The sequence below is a fragment of the Homarus americanus genome, unplaced genomic scaffold, assembly GCF_018991925.1.
Source record: "Homarus americanus isolate GMGI-L3 unplaced genomic scaffold, GMGI_Hamer_2.0 scaffold47654, whole genome shotgun sequence".
NCBI lineage: Eukaryota > Metazoa > Arthropoda > Malacostraca > Decapoda > Nephropidae > Homarus > Homarus americanus.
The window spans coordinates 132501-148138 of record NW_024720364.1 but is presented as its reverse complement, the minus strand read 5'-3'; the positions used below and the strand labels follow the sequence as shown (position 1 = coordinate 148138).

Sequence of the window (15638 nt, the reverse complement as noted above, 5' to 3'; positions counted from 1 at the left end):
CTAACGATCGTCTGACATGTTTCACAATGTATGTTTTAATTTGATCGCACCAGTCAATAACATGTGAGCTGAACCTGTCATTTTACTAGAGACATATTATGGTTTAGAATTCCAATTTAATGTACTGTATGGTGAATCACCCTGTAATATAAACTGTAGTACACTGTAATATACTGTAGTGTACTCACCACCATCAGGAGAGCCCAGCTTAGCTCTCCTTGGTAGATGAAACTTGTGGTACAGACTTCCTGAGAGCCGCTCTGTCCCTGCGTCTGTGAGGGCTGTCCCGAAGCACTGCTGGTGTCTCCAACCCAGAGAAGGTCACCCTAGACACACGGCTCCTGTCTGTTGGTGGAAGAGGTCGTGTGAGGTCACCTTAATGTGTCTAACTACCGTCTCTACCTGTAATGGTTAGGTTAGGTTCAACAGTGTAGGTATACTGTACAACATAATCTTACCAGTATCAGAGAAAGTGGTGCGGCCAGTGTTATCATTCTTAACCCCAGTGTCAGGGCATTGCTCTCTGTTAACAGGTGCATCAGGGCATGGTTCCTCTGTGTCTGGTCTGTTAACAGGGGTATCAGGGCATTCCTCCCCCGTTTCTGGTATGGTACTGTGGGCATCAGGGCATTGCTCCCCCGAGTCAGGTATGCTACTGTGGGCATCAGGGCATTGGTCCCCCGTGTCTGGTCTGTTGACAGGGGTATCAGGGCATTGTTCTCTGTTACTGAGGGCATCAGGGCATTGCTCTCTGTTACTGGAGGCATCAGGGAGCTGCTCTCTGTTACTGAGAGCATCAGGGCATTGTTCTCTGTTACTGAAGGCATCAGGGCATTGCTCTCTGTTACTGGAGGCATCAGGGCATTGCTCTCTGTTACTGGAGGCATCAGGGAACTGCTCTCTGTTACTGGAGGCATCAGGGAACTTCTCTCTGTTACTGAGGGCATCAGGGAACTGCTCTCTGTTACTGGAGGCATCAGGGAACTGCTCTCTGTTACTGGAGGCATCAGGGAACTTCTCTCTGTTACTGGGGGCATCAGGGAACTGCTCTCTGTTACTGGAGGCATCAGGAACTGCTCTCTGTTACTGGGCATCGAGGAACTGCTCTCTGTTACTGGAGGCATCAGGAGCTGCTCTCTGTTACTGGAGGCATCAGGGAACTGCTCTCTGTTACTGGAGGCATCAGGGAACTGCTCTCTGTTACTGGAGGCATCAGGGAACTGCTCTCTGTTACTGGAGGCATCAGGGAACTGCTCTCTGTTACTGGAGGCATCAGGGAACTGCTCTCTGTTACTGGAGGCATCAGGGAACTGCTCTCCTGTATGCCATTTCTTGTGGTGTTCATTCAGCTCCATCTTATCCTTCTTAGCGAATAAAGTCGTCTCCGTGGGTGATCTCCTTGGCTTGGTTCTCCAGCTCCCTCACCATCTTCTCCGGCACATCGAGACATTCCTTCTCGTAGGCGTCGACTATGGGGCTGTCAGGGGGCTGGGTGTAGCGGTTATCTGCGTCGTCAGGGTCTGAGAGCTTGAGGGAGCCGGGCTGCTTGTGCTTCATACTCCCGGCAGCACCGCAGTTCTCCTTCTGCTTCATGTAGTGCTTCAGTTTACGTCCGTGGAGAGATAGTTCTTCCTTCCCATTGGACAGTATGGCATCGTTCATCTTGACTTTAGTCTCGGCCATCTTCTGTTCGATGTCGGAGGGATTCTCGTCGTCCGAGGAGAGTTCGGCCGACTCGCACGATGACGGTCTGGCGTTACATGTCTGGCCGAGATGTTGGCCACTGATGGACCACTCTACGTTGCCATTATTGTCGCCGCCGGTGTTATTGCACAGCTGTGTGTCACTCTGCAGCTGGAACTGTGTATCAGGCTGCAGCTGGATCAGTTTATCAGGCTGCAGCTGTATGTGTGTGTCAGGGTGCAGCTGGATCTTTGTATCAGTCTTCAGCTGTATCTGTGTGTCAGGGTGCAGCTGGATCTTTGGTTTATCATAGAAAGTCTTAATAAAGTCACTACACTCTCTCAGTTGGTTGATGTTGTTGTTGAAGAGGTTAAGAGCGACCTGTGTGTTCCAGTCCTCCTCGCTACAACAGGAGGAACTCACACGTCCTGAACAATATCCCACAACATCTAAGAGGCTCCCGGAGTCTCCTTTATTCGAGTCTTGAGCCTCGGGTATATCTACTTCAAGAGAGCTGAAAGACTCGAGGTCAGACCCATCGTTGTCGAGAGAAGCGAGGGAGCTGGCTTGGAGGCCACACGACGGAGATGGTGGAGGCCGCCAGAGGAGATGGATGGGTGGTGGAGACGATCACTGCTGTAGCTCCCAGTGTCTGGAACAGTTCAGTACTTTAGTCACTCATAGATACAATAATAATCAGTCAAATTGTTACATATGGTGAGTCTGTGTGTGTAATGGAGGTATATTTATTTTTTACGGGTAATGGCTCACCCGGGCTCAGGTCATCGCCCCACAAGGTTTATATTAATGTACACAGTGAAGATGACGGGAAAGCATCTTTATAATGCGAGAACAGATTGTATGAGTATGGAAACACAGAAGAAGGCAGAGCATTCCACAGTGTGAGGAAAGAAGGATGTACTATAATGGGTTATTATAGTGTGACCCACATCCACACAGACACAGTTTGGCTGTGTGAGGAAAGAAGGATGTACTATAATGGGTTATTATAGTGACCCACATCCACACAGACACAGTTTGGCTGTGTGAGTAAAGAAGGATGTACTATAATGGGTTATAGGTGACCCACATCCACACAGACACAGTTTGGCTGTGTGAGTAGAAGGATGTACTATATTGGGTTATTATAGTGACCCACATCCACACAGACACAGTTTGGCTGTGTGTGAGGAAAGAAGGATGTACTATAATGGGTTATTATAGTGTGACCCACATCCACACAGCACAGTTTGGCTGTGTGAGTAAAGAAGGATGTACTATAATGGGTTATTATAGTGTGACCCACATCCACACAGACACAGTTTGGCTGTGTGAGTAAAGAAGGATGTACTATAATGTTATTAGTGTGACCCACATCCACACAGACACAGTTTGGCTGTGTGAGAAAGAAGGATGTACTATAATGGGTTATTATAGTGTGACCCACATCCACACAGGTTTGGCTGTGTGAGTAAAGAAGGATGTACTATAATGGGTTATTATAGTGTGACCCACATCCACACAGACACAGTTTGGCTGTGTGAGTAAGGATGTACTATAACGGGTTATTATAGTGTGACCCCATCACACAACACAGTTTGGCTGTGTGAGTAAAGAAGGATGTACTATAATGGGTTATTATAGTGTATCCCACACTGTGGGCAAGACACCAGCCCACGGTGCAGCCCGTTAAAGTACCTAAAAGAGAGAGAGTGAAGCAACATTGTGGTGAAGAGAAGAGATTATCAACAAGGAGGAGAGTTAATAAGCCTTTGATTCCAGCCTATCTAACAGTTGAAGAGCCACCCCAGATATGAGAGCAGTACTCCAGTTAGGACCAATTAATCCCTTATATACTTGAACCAACAGCTCAGGGGTGAAGTAGCTATGGCATCTGTACAGCATTCACAGCTTTGGGGAGGCAGCTTTAGCAATGTTGTGTGGCTTCCATGATATTACAGCTAATGGTGAGGCCTGGCATATCTATTACAGAATTTGGCAGAATGATTGTGTCCTGAAATGTAATTGGTGGGAGATCATCTAATTTAAAAAGTGTAATTGGTAAATATTGAGTTTTATTACTAAATTTAACCAAGTCTCTACCTTCCCATTCAGAGATGCTGTACAGATCTGCATTGATAGATGTAATGATGTCTAGAAACAGATCTAGTTTGAGAGTTAAGAGGAAGGGGAAAATGTGAAGAGAAAATCAGCGTAAGAATGGATAGAATTAGTCGCAGTGTGAAGTAAATTATTGATAAAAAGAAGGAAGAGAGTTGGTGAAAGAACAGAACCCTGGTAGAGAAAGAGCGAGAGATCCATCCCTCAACTGCCATGGATCGGTTCTCAAGGAAGCTAGAGATGAGAAAACAAAGTGGGAGAGAGAAACCATAAGAGGGAAGTTTAGATAGCAAAGACTTGTGCCATACCCCGTCAAATGTTTTGGAGATGTCGAAGGCCACGATGAAAGTTTCCCCATAACCCCTAAGAGAGGAGCAGTAGGAGAGGACATCACCAGTAGATCTCGCCTGTATACTTCCACATGTATACTGTACATATATCTGTATACTTCAGCATGTATACTTGAGTAAATATGAAGATAATGAGTAAAGTATAAGAATTATCTATTAACTTACCTGAGAGGTCGACCAATGAGGAGCCTGTTGATGTAGTCATGCCATCATCTCTGGCCAGCAGGTGGGTACAGGTGTTATGACTGGTGCTATGACTGGTGTTATGACTGGTGTTATGACTGGTGTTATGACTGGTGCTATGACTGGTGCTATGGCTGGTGTTATGACTGGTGTTATGACTGGTGCTATGACTGGTTCTGACTGTCTAGGACTGGTGTTATTACTGGTGTTATTACTGGTGCATGACTGGTGTTATGACTGGTGTTATGGCTGGTGTTATGACTGGTGTTATGACTGGTGTTATGACTGGTGTTATGACTGGTGTTATTGATGATATTAAGCGTCGTACAGAAGGTATCAGAGGTAACGTCTTGTGGTCCTGGAGTCTTGTTCCCAGATGCTGTAAAATAATGTGGTGTTATAAAATAGATGTGGTGAAATATTTGGCTCTATAGCTGCTGGAGAGAGAGAGAGAGAGAGAGAGAGAGAGAGAGTCTAATAAAGTTAAATTGTAGTCATATAATTCATCACAGTAAAGTTGCATTGTTTTTACTGTATTATACACAACCTAACCTAATGCTAACCTAACGTAAACACAACTAAAACCAACCTAACCTAACGTAAACACAACTAAAACTAACCTAACCTAACGTAAACACAACTAAAACTAACCTAACCAAAGAAAAAACATTTACCTGTGACAATAATCAGTTGAGGTGAAGACTCCTTATCATCTGCCGTGACGCTGTTGTTGTTAATGGCCTTCTTGTTGTTGTTGTTGTTGACAGCTGGTAGTTGACTGGTGTTGGGAGGAGACTTTCTGTAATGTGAGAGAGTCATTAGAGATACACTGTCCCCCTCAATATGTATACCCATTACCATAGTACAGTGTATGTATAGAGGGAGAGAGTGTGTGTATGTATGTATGTATGTATGTACGTCTGTGTGTATGTGTGTATGTATGTATGTGTGTAGACAATACTCACAGCAGACATATGTCGCCCTCCGTCAAGTTGGCCTGTTTCACGTGCATAGCGAACACCTGTAACAGAAGACAGGTGTTAATTGATGACGTCACAGTATAAACAGGTGTTAATTGATGACGTCACAGTATAAAAGAGGTGTTAATTGATGACGTCACAGTATAAACAGGTGTTAATTGATGACGTCACAGTATAAACAGGTGTTAATTGATGACGTCACATTATAAACAGGTGTTAATTGATGACGTCACATTATAAACAGGTGTTAATTGATGACGTCACATTATAAACAGGTGGTAATCGACGACGTCACATTATAAACAGGTGTTATGACACATTAACTCTACAGGTGTGTTCATCGTCACGACAGCTGTTTGGTTTTAACACCTTCCACCTAAGGTTAGGTTAAGTTAGGTTAGTTTACGATGGATTAGTTTAAGTTAGGTTACGATTGGTTAGGTTAGCTTACGATAGTTTAGGTTAGGTTCGTGATCTGTTCGTCTGAGAACGGTGTGATTGCAAGGGTCAAGTCATAATTTGACCTTACGATAACAGGTTAGGTTAAAGACTTTGATGCCTAGTTGACCCCGATACTATCATAGTTCAGGGTTGACCTTTAGATCAGGTCAGGTTAGGTTAGGTTTTTATAAGTAAATGTTACTTTATATTTACACACAGGACAATATTAATATGTTAACAAGAGCAGAAGAACAGCAGATGGCAACAGAACAGCAGAGAACAAGACAAGAACAGTGTGTTGGTCTCTGTTAACAAGAACAGCAGAGAACAAGACAAGAACAGTGTGTTGGTCTCTGTTAACAAGAACAGCAGAGAACAAGACAAGAACAGTGTGTTGGTCTCTGTTAACAAAACAGCAAGAACAGAGAACAAGACAAGAACAGTGTGTTGGTCTCTGTTAACAAACAGCAGAACAGCAGAGAACAAGACAGAACAGTGTGTTGGTCTCTGTTAACAAACAGCAGAACAGCAGAGAACAAGACAAGAACAGTGTGTTGGTCTCTGTTAACAAGAACAGCAGAGAACAAGACAAAGAACAGTGTGTTGGTCTCTGTTAACAAGAACAGCAGAGAACAAGACAAGAACAGTGTGTTGGTCTCTGTTAACAAGAACAGCAGAGAACAAGACAAAGAACAGTGTGTTGGTCTCTGTTAACAAGAACAGCAGAGAACAAGACAAGAACATTGTCTCAATAAATATATATATTAGTTCTTGAAATAATAACTGGCAGGACTGAAGTAAAGACTTTGTCGGTTTATTGTAGAAAGTTCTAGTTCCACAGGTCCTTAGTTCAGTTAAGAGTACCTTCTATAATAAGGGTAGTGTCTTAGTGCACTTATAGAACACTTAAGTGAGGTGTTCTCTGGGTAACAAGTGACATGAGTCTCCTGTCACTGACAGGAGACCCAGAACTGTCACCTCAGCATGACATGAACAACTATTGAGTCATGTTGAATAACTTAGTGAACAATTTGGGGTGTTCTCTGGGTAACAAGTGACATGAGTCTCCTGTCACTGACCCAGGGAGAGACCCGAAGGAACTGTCACCTCAGCATGACATGAACAACTATTAGTCATGTTAAATAACTTAGTGAACAATTTGGGGTGTTCTCTGGGTAACAAGTGACATGAGTCTCCTGTCATGACCCAGGAGAGGCCCCAGAACTGTCACCTTAGCATGACATGAACAACTATTGAGTCATGTTAAATAACTAGTGAACAATTTGGGGTGTTCTCTGGGTAACAAGTGACATGAGTCTCCTGTCACTGACCCAGGGAGACCCGAAGGAACTGTCACCTCAGCATGACATGAACAACTATTGAGTCATGTTGAATAACTTAGTGAATAATTTGGGGTGTTCTCTGGGTAACAAGTGACATGAGTCTCCTGTCACTGACCCAGGAAGACAGAAGGAACTGTCACCTCAGCATGACATGAACAACTATTGAGTCATGTTGAATAACTTAGTGAACAATTTGGGGTGTTCTCTGGGTAACAAAGTGACATAGGTCTCCTGTCACTGACCCAGGGAGAGAGACCCGAAGGAACTCTCCTCAGCATGACATGAACAACTATTGAGTCATGTTGAATAACTAGTGAACAATTTGGGGTGTTCTCTGGAACAAGTGACATGAGTCTCCTGTCACTGACCCAGGAGAGACAGAAGGAACTGTCACCTCAGCATGACTGAACAACTATTGAGTCATGTTAAATAACTAGTGAACAATTTGGGGGTGTTCTCTGGGTAACAAGTGACATGAGTCTCCTGTCACTGACCCAAGGGAAGACCCGAAGGAACTACTCAGCATGACATGAACAACTATTGAGTCATGTTGAATAACTTAGTGAATAATTTGGTATTATACATTTGGGTAAATATTTATATAATACAAATGATGTTACAACAGCACCATTAGAGAACAGAACAAGCAGCCAATAACAGCAGAGAACAATAACAGCAGAGGTGTTGTTCCCTCTGACTGCTGTACCAAGCAGCAACACTATCCGGGAGGTTGTGTTGCAGGAAATGCCTTACCCTGGTCACTCTACCTGTGTTGCTATTAGTTCAGTAAGGGTTGGCTTCAGTAAGGGCTGGCTTCAGTAAGGGTTGGCTTCAGTAAGGGCTGGCTTCAATGGGGCTGGCTTCAGTAAGGGCTGGCTTCAGTAAGGGCTGGCTTCAGTAAGGGCTGGCTTCAGTAAGTTGGCTTCAGTAAGGGTTGGCTTCAGTAAGGGCTGGCTTCAGTAAGGGCTGGCTTCAGTAAGGGCTGAGTCACTAAGCCGTGTTCCAGTAAGGGCTGGTTTACAAAGGACAGACTCAATAAGATGATCGTGTTTCAGTAAGGGCTGGTTCACGCCCCTCGCCACAACTACCTCAGAGGGCTTAATCCTAGCCCTTAGTAGCGAAGTTAACCAAAGACGTAAGCGGGTATAGGTTGAGGGGTGTGTGACGGTGAGGGCGCTGCCAGAGGTGCTGAAGGGGGTCCTACTGAAGGGGGTCGTGGTGTTACTCCTGAACAAGGTCGTGGTGGTGGTGGTGGTGGTAGGTGTCGTATCATAAGCCAAGTCGTCGCTAGTCATCAACCAGACCCGAGCAGGAGAGTCGTTCATTTTTAATAAGGTGGAAGAGAGATGCGACAAAATTCAATGTTAAAAGGAAATAGTTTAGTTACCCCTTAAATCGTGTTCTATGTGCCTGTATCTGTATCTTGTTACTGTAACTTAGGGGAACACTGTAATGGGTCTTCCTGTATGTGGCACTGTAACTTAGGGGAACACTGTAACGGGCCTTCCTGTATGTGGCACTGTAACTTCTCTCAACTGTCTCACATAGAAGTTCTCTCAGGTATGTGTTTCTCCTCACATGGTACACAGACTGAGAGCATCATTATCTTGTGTCAGAAGATTATACACACATGTTGTCAGACAAACTAGTGACAACAGTACCACCACCACACTACCTGCCACCAGTAACATTTCCATCTCACCCACGGCGTGTAAATACTGTGACAACACTACTGCCAACACTTCACTAGCAACACTTCACTGCCAACAATAACAATAATAACAATAATAATAATAATGCAGTATATAAAATGGTCAAATTATATACTTACATAACACACAATACTATACATATGAAGACTGACTTCTAACCAGACATGACTCAAGAGGGCAGGTGGCGCCGTCTGGACACACACACACACACACACAATGTTAATCTTCTCTGTGTGTGTGTGTGTGTGTGTGTGTGTGTGTGTGTGTGGATTAAACACAGCCATAGTATGTTTTACCGTTGGACAGCGTTAATTATACGAGTCATAAGAGCAGTGAAAGTCATTATAGGGTAGTGATAAAGAATTAATAATATGTACAACAAGACGAGATGCTAGTGAGTACCACCTACACCTCCCCACCCACCTACACCTCTCCCACCTACACCTCCCCCACCCCACCTACACCTCTCCCCACCCACCTACCCTCTCCCTACCACCTCCCCCACACCCACCCCACCTCTCCCCCACCCTACCTCTCCCACACCACCTACACCTCCCCCACCCACCCTACCCCTCCCCACACCCCTACACCTCTCCCACACCACCTACACCTCCCCCACACCCTCTCCCCACCCCCTACACCTCTCCCCACCCACCACCTCTCCCACCACCTACACCTCCCCCCACCCACCTACACCTCCCCCACACCCACCCCCTCCCACCACCTACCTCCCCCACACCCACCTACACCTCCCCACCCACCTACACCTCTCCCACACCTACACCTCCCCACACCCACCACCTCTCCCACACCCACCCTACACCTCTCCCCACCTACACCTCTCCCACCCACCACACCTCTCCCACCACCCTACCCCACCTACCTCTCCCCACACCTCTCCCCACCTCCCACACCCCCCACCTCCCCACACCCCACCTACACCTCCCCACACCCACCTACACCTCCTCCCCACCCACCTCCTCCCCACCTACCCCCTCTCCCCACACCTACACCTCCCCCACCCACCCACACCTCTCCCCACCCCCACCCACACCTCCCCTCACACCCACACACCTCCTCCCCCACCTACACCTCTCCCCCACCCACACCTCTCCCCACCCCCCCACACCTCTCCCACCCCCCACCCACACCTCCCCACCTACCCACACCTCCTCCCCCCCACCTACACTCTCCCACACCCACCTACACCTCTCCCACCCCACCTACACCTCTCCCACACCCACCTACACCTCTCCCACCCACCCTACACCTCTCCCCTCCCACACCACCTACACCTCTCCCACCCCCACCTCTCACACCCACCTACACCTCTCCCCCACCCACACCTCCCACACCACCCACACCTCCCACCACCCACCTCTCCCACACCACCTATACCTCTCCCACCACCCACACCTCTCCCACACCCACCTACACCTCCTCCCACCCCCACCTACCTCTCCCACCCCCCCACCTACACCTTCCCCCCACCCCCTACACCTCTCCCCACACCCACCCACACCTCCCCACCCCCACCTCCCCACACCCACCCACACCTCCCCACACCCACCTACACCTCCTCCCACCCACCTACACCTCTCCCACACCCACCACCTCTCCCACCCAACTACACCTCTCCCCTCCACCACCCCCACCTCCCTCACACCCACCCTACACCTCTCCCCCACCTACACCTCTCCCACACCCACCTACACCTCTACACCCGGATATAGAACTAGGTGGGCAGAACCATAGTCGCTACATCGGATCTATCAATTTACTCTGATTGAATATTGAACAGAATATACATTGATCTGGCGGCTGGGTGGCGGGACAGGGCGGCTGGGTGGCGGACGAAGGCGGCAGGTGGCAGGACGGGCAGCACTGGTACCAGGGTGGGGGGCGGGGAGCATATATTTTGAACAGCAACACGTTGTTAGTGGGACACACACACACACACACGATAATCTACCACAACTAACACAGTCCAAAACAACAACCTCCCACCACAATCACACCATCACCACCACAATCCACACCAACACCATCACCACCACAATTCACACCACCCACAACACCATCCACCACAATTCACACACCATCACCACCACAATCCACACCCACAACACCATCACCACCACAATTCACACCACCACACCACCACAATCACACCACCACCACCACAACACCCACATCATCACCAACACAATTCACACCATCACCACAATTCACACCACCACCACAACACCACACCATCACCACCACAATTCACACCATCACCACCACAACACCACCACACAATTCACACCATCACCACCACAATCACACCACCACCACAATTCACACCATCACCACCACAATTCACACCATAACAACCACAATTCACACCACCACCACCACAATTCACACCATCACCACCACAATTCACACCATCACCACCACAACACCATCACCACCACAATTCACACCACCACAACACCACCACACCATCACCACCACAATTCACACCATCACCACCACCACACCACCACAATCACCCAACATGACAGACAGATAATATAATCACCAAACTATAAACATTAGTAATATGTATCAGATTGTGGTAGACATATAATTATTCTTATAGGTTAATTTAGAGACGTAGAAACATTTGTATTTAGACAATTAATAATAATAATAATAACAAATATAATAAATAATAATGGTAATGCTAATAATAATGAATAATAATAATACTACAACCATTACTACTACAACCATTACTACTGCTACTACAACCATTACTACTACAACCATTACTACTACAACCATTACTACTACAACCATTACTACTGCTTCTACAACCATTACTACTACTACTACAACCATTACTACTGCTACAACAACAACAATCTGATGCACACATTCAATAGTGGTTGTAATAACACATGATGGCTCTAATAACCACCACCACAACCTACCACAACCTTACCTATAACACAATCCATCGTGGTCACAACTTGTTAATGGTGGACCAATGGTGATTCGAAGCCTTGTTCTTGAGGGAAATATTCTAACCACCACACAACCACAATTTCTACCACAACCACAATTTACAACCGTTTAAAAATTCGATATTTATTAGAGTTATTTGGTTGTGATTGTCAATAGGTGGATGAATTAGTACTAAGAGGTGGAAGCAGTTTATGAGGGGTGTCTCTAGCCCGCACAACTCACTATAACCCTAACACCCGTCTTATCTTAGGGACTTCCATTAAACTATGATGACCACCAATGACCTAGAGTGACTGTCGCACCGTGTATGACTGTTAGACTGGATGACGGTAACTCCCTAGTCCTGTACACTCAGTTGTTTCACTCTAACCAACCCCAAGCTGCCACACACCCCCACACACACTTCCCCACACACTCTTAACACACTTACTGTACCATACACCACGTATTATATTACCTACATACACTAGGTACATAATATACACATTGAGGGTTATTTAAAACGTTATTAATTACAATTTGTGTTATTTTCTTAAACAGAAATCGGCAACTGAGTCAAGCCGAGTCGATACCTGTAGTCATGACGACGACTCAGGGCTGCCAACCCTTATATAGGTCTATATTATGAAGAATATAGACTATTTTAACTATATACTAATAGAGGATATATTATACCGCTATATAACCGTGATATAGATGATATATAGTGGTTTATAGAGGAGATAGGAGCATATTATTAGAGGTGAGATGGTTGGCCACACTGACTGACTCAAACACCACTAAACAATAATTATTAATATATTATTACTATTAATTAATGGCGGCGACTCATTAACTCTTAACTATTATATAAAGAAACACAGTTATTACCACAAATAATTAGAGAAAAGTACAGTTATATCATTACTATCGTGTGTGTGTGTGTGTGTGTGTGTGTGTCTGTGTGTGTGTGTGTGTGTGTGTGTGTGTGTGTTGTGTGTGTGTGTGTGTGTGTGTGTGTGTGTGACTGTGTGTGTGTGTGTGTGTGTGTGTGTGTGTGTGTGTGAGAGAGACTCACCTGACGCCAGACCTGAGACAGAGACATATATTAATAAAACATCTTCACTACTATTACTGTATATCAACAATAACTAAACCAATCTATCTATCAATCTATCTATCTATCTATCAATCAATCAATCTATCTATCTATCATTATTGTCTAACGTCTTGGTCAGGGCAACACACACACACATGCAGACATACACACACACACACACACGTACACGATGGCTGGCGCCTTCCTGTGCTGCCACGACACGACATATACATAATGTACACACACAATGCATACACATACATACATACATACATACACATACACTTACTAATACACACGCATACATACATACACACGCATACATACATACACACACACTGCATACACTTACATACATACATATACTGTACATACATATACATACATACACACATACAGTACACACATACACACATACAGTACATACATACACACATACAGTACATACATACACACATACATACATACATACACATACATACATACACATATATACACAACGCCTCACCTTTTTAACTCTGGTTGTTAACTGGTTGAAAGACATTGTTCCACAGTAGTGTAGGGGTAGGGGCAGGGTAGGGGTAGGGGCAGGGGTAGGGGTAGTGGGTAGGGGTAGGGGTAGTGGCAGGGGTAGGGGTAGGTGTGGGGTGTGTGGTAGGTAGTGGGGTAGGGCAGGGTAGGTAGGGGTAGTGTAGGTAGGTGGTAGGGGTAGTGTAGGGGTAGGGGTAGTGTAAGGTTAGGAGGCAGGGTAGGGGTAGGGTAGGTAGTGGTAGGGGTAGTGGTAGGGGTAGGCAGGGTAGTGTGGTAGTAGTGGTAGGGTAGTGGTAGGGTAGGGGCAGGGGTAGTGTAGGGTAGGGAGTAGGGTGTAGGTAGGTAGGGTAGGTAGGGGTAGGGGGTAGGGTAGTGGGTAGGGGTAGTGTAGGGGTTAGGGGTAGGTAGGGGTAGGCAGGGGTAGGGGTGTAGGGGTAGTGGTGTAGTGGGGTGTGTAGGGGTAGTGGTAGGTAGTAGGGGTAGGGGTAGTGTAGGGGTAGGGTAGGGAGGTAGGGGTAGGGAGTGGTAGGTAGTGGTAGGGGTAGTGGTAGGTAGTGTAGGGTTAGGTAGGGGTAGGGTAGGGGCAGGGTAGTGGTAGGGGTAGGGTAGTGGTGTGTGTGTGGTGGTAGGGGTAGGGGTAGGGCAGGGTAGGTAGGGGTAGGGTAGGCAGGGTAGGGTAGGGTAGTGGTAGGGCAGGGTAGTGGTAGGGGCAGGGGTAGGGGTAGGGGTAGTGGTAGGGGTAGGGGTGGGGTAGGGTAGGGGTAGGGGTAGGGGTAGGGGTAGGGGCAGGTAGGTAGGGTAGTGGGTAGGGTAGGTAGGGTAGGGGCAGGGTAGGGGTAGTGGTAGGGTAGGGGTAGGTTAGGCAGGGCAGGTAGGTTAGGTTAAGGGCAGGCAGGTTAGGCAGGGTAGGTTAGGCAGTGGAGTAGAAGTGAAGGCAGGGCAGGGGGTTGGGGTGGGGTAGGGTAGGGGTAGGTTAGGGCAGGGGTAGGGTAGGGGTTGGGGTTAGGGGCAGGGCAGGGTAGGCAGGGGCAGGGGTGGCAGGGGCAGGGCAGGGGTAAGGTAGGGGTAGGTTAGGGGCAGGGCTAGGGGCAGGAGTGGGGTAGGCAGGGTGAAGGGTAGGGGCAGGTTAAGGGGTGGGGCAGGGCAGGGGCAGGCAGGCTAGGTAGGGGTAGGTTAGGCAGGGCAGGGTAGGGGAGGTTAGGCAGGGGTAGGGCAGGGGCAGGCAGGGAAAGGTGGGGTTAGGGGTAGGGGTAGGTTAGGGGGCAGGTGTGCAGGTTAGGTAGGGTAGGGGTAGGCAGGTTAGGGTAGGCAGGGCAGGTGGTGTGGGTAGGCAGGGCAGGGTAAGGTAGGGCAGGGTTAGTAGGTAGGGCAGGGCAGGTGTAGGGGTAGGCAGGTTAGGGTAGGCAGGGCAGGAGGTAGGGGTGGGGCAGGGCAGGCAGGTTAGGGTAGGGCAGGGGCAGGGCAGGTTAGCAGGGCAGGCAGGCAGGCAGGGCAGGGCAGGGGCAGGTAGGGTAGGGTAGGCAGGGCAGGTTAGGGGTAGGGCAGGGGCAGGGCAGGTTAGGGTAGGGCAGGCAGGGTAAGGTAGGGGCAGGGTAGGGTAGATTAGGGTAGGGCAGGGTAGGGGTAGGGCAGGGCAGGTTAGGGTAGGGGGAGGGCAGGTTAGGGGTAGGGGTAGGGGTAGGGGTGGGCAGGTTAGTAGGGGGAGGGTAGGTTAGGTAGGGTAGGGCAGGGCAGGGCAGGCAGGGTAGGGCAGGGGCAGGCAGGGCAAGTTAGGGGTAGGTAGGGTAGGGCAGGTTGGGGAGTAGGGTAGGTAGGCAGGGTAGGGGTAGGGTAGGGCAGGGTAGGTTAGTAGGGTAGGGTGAGGGCAGGGCAGGTTAGGGTAGGGTAGGGCAGGTTAGAGTAGGGTAGGTTAGGCTCCTACGGTACAGAGGCACTTTAACATGTTACTATTATCAGACCACTGTAACCATTCATTGTAACTTGACAGGTGTACTGACAGGTGTAATTTGACGGGTGTACTTGACAGGTGTACTTGACGGGTGTACTTGACAGGGTGTACTTGACAGGTGTACTTGACAGGTGTACTTGACGGCAGTACTCGACAGGTGTGTACTTGACGGGTGTACTTGACAGGTGTATTTGACAGGTGCACCGACTGCAGTGTTCTGACGGGCGTACTTTGACGGGTGCACTGACGGGCACTGACAGGCGTGACCGGACAG

The 15638-nt window shown here is 47.8% G+C and overlaps 1 protein-coding gene across 1 annotated transcript; it reads right to left on the bottom strand.

Moving 5' to 3' along the window:
• Positions 1 to 212: 212 nt before the first annotated feature.
• On the bottom strand, positions 213 to 1355 carry LOC121860516 (the record flags this gene model as incomplete). The annotated part of the gene is given in 3 exon segments (XM_042357678.1): positions 213 to 345; positions 459 to 1080; positions 1116 to 1355. Coding segments are annotated over 3 exon segments (995 nt in total), but the record flags the coding sequence as incomplete, so codon positions are not given.
• Between the last annotated feature and the right edge of the window lie 14283 nt (positions 1356 to 15638).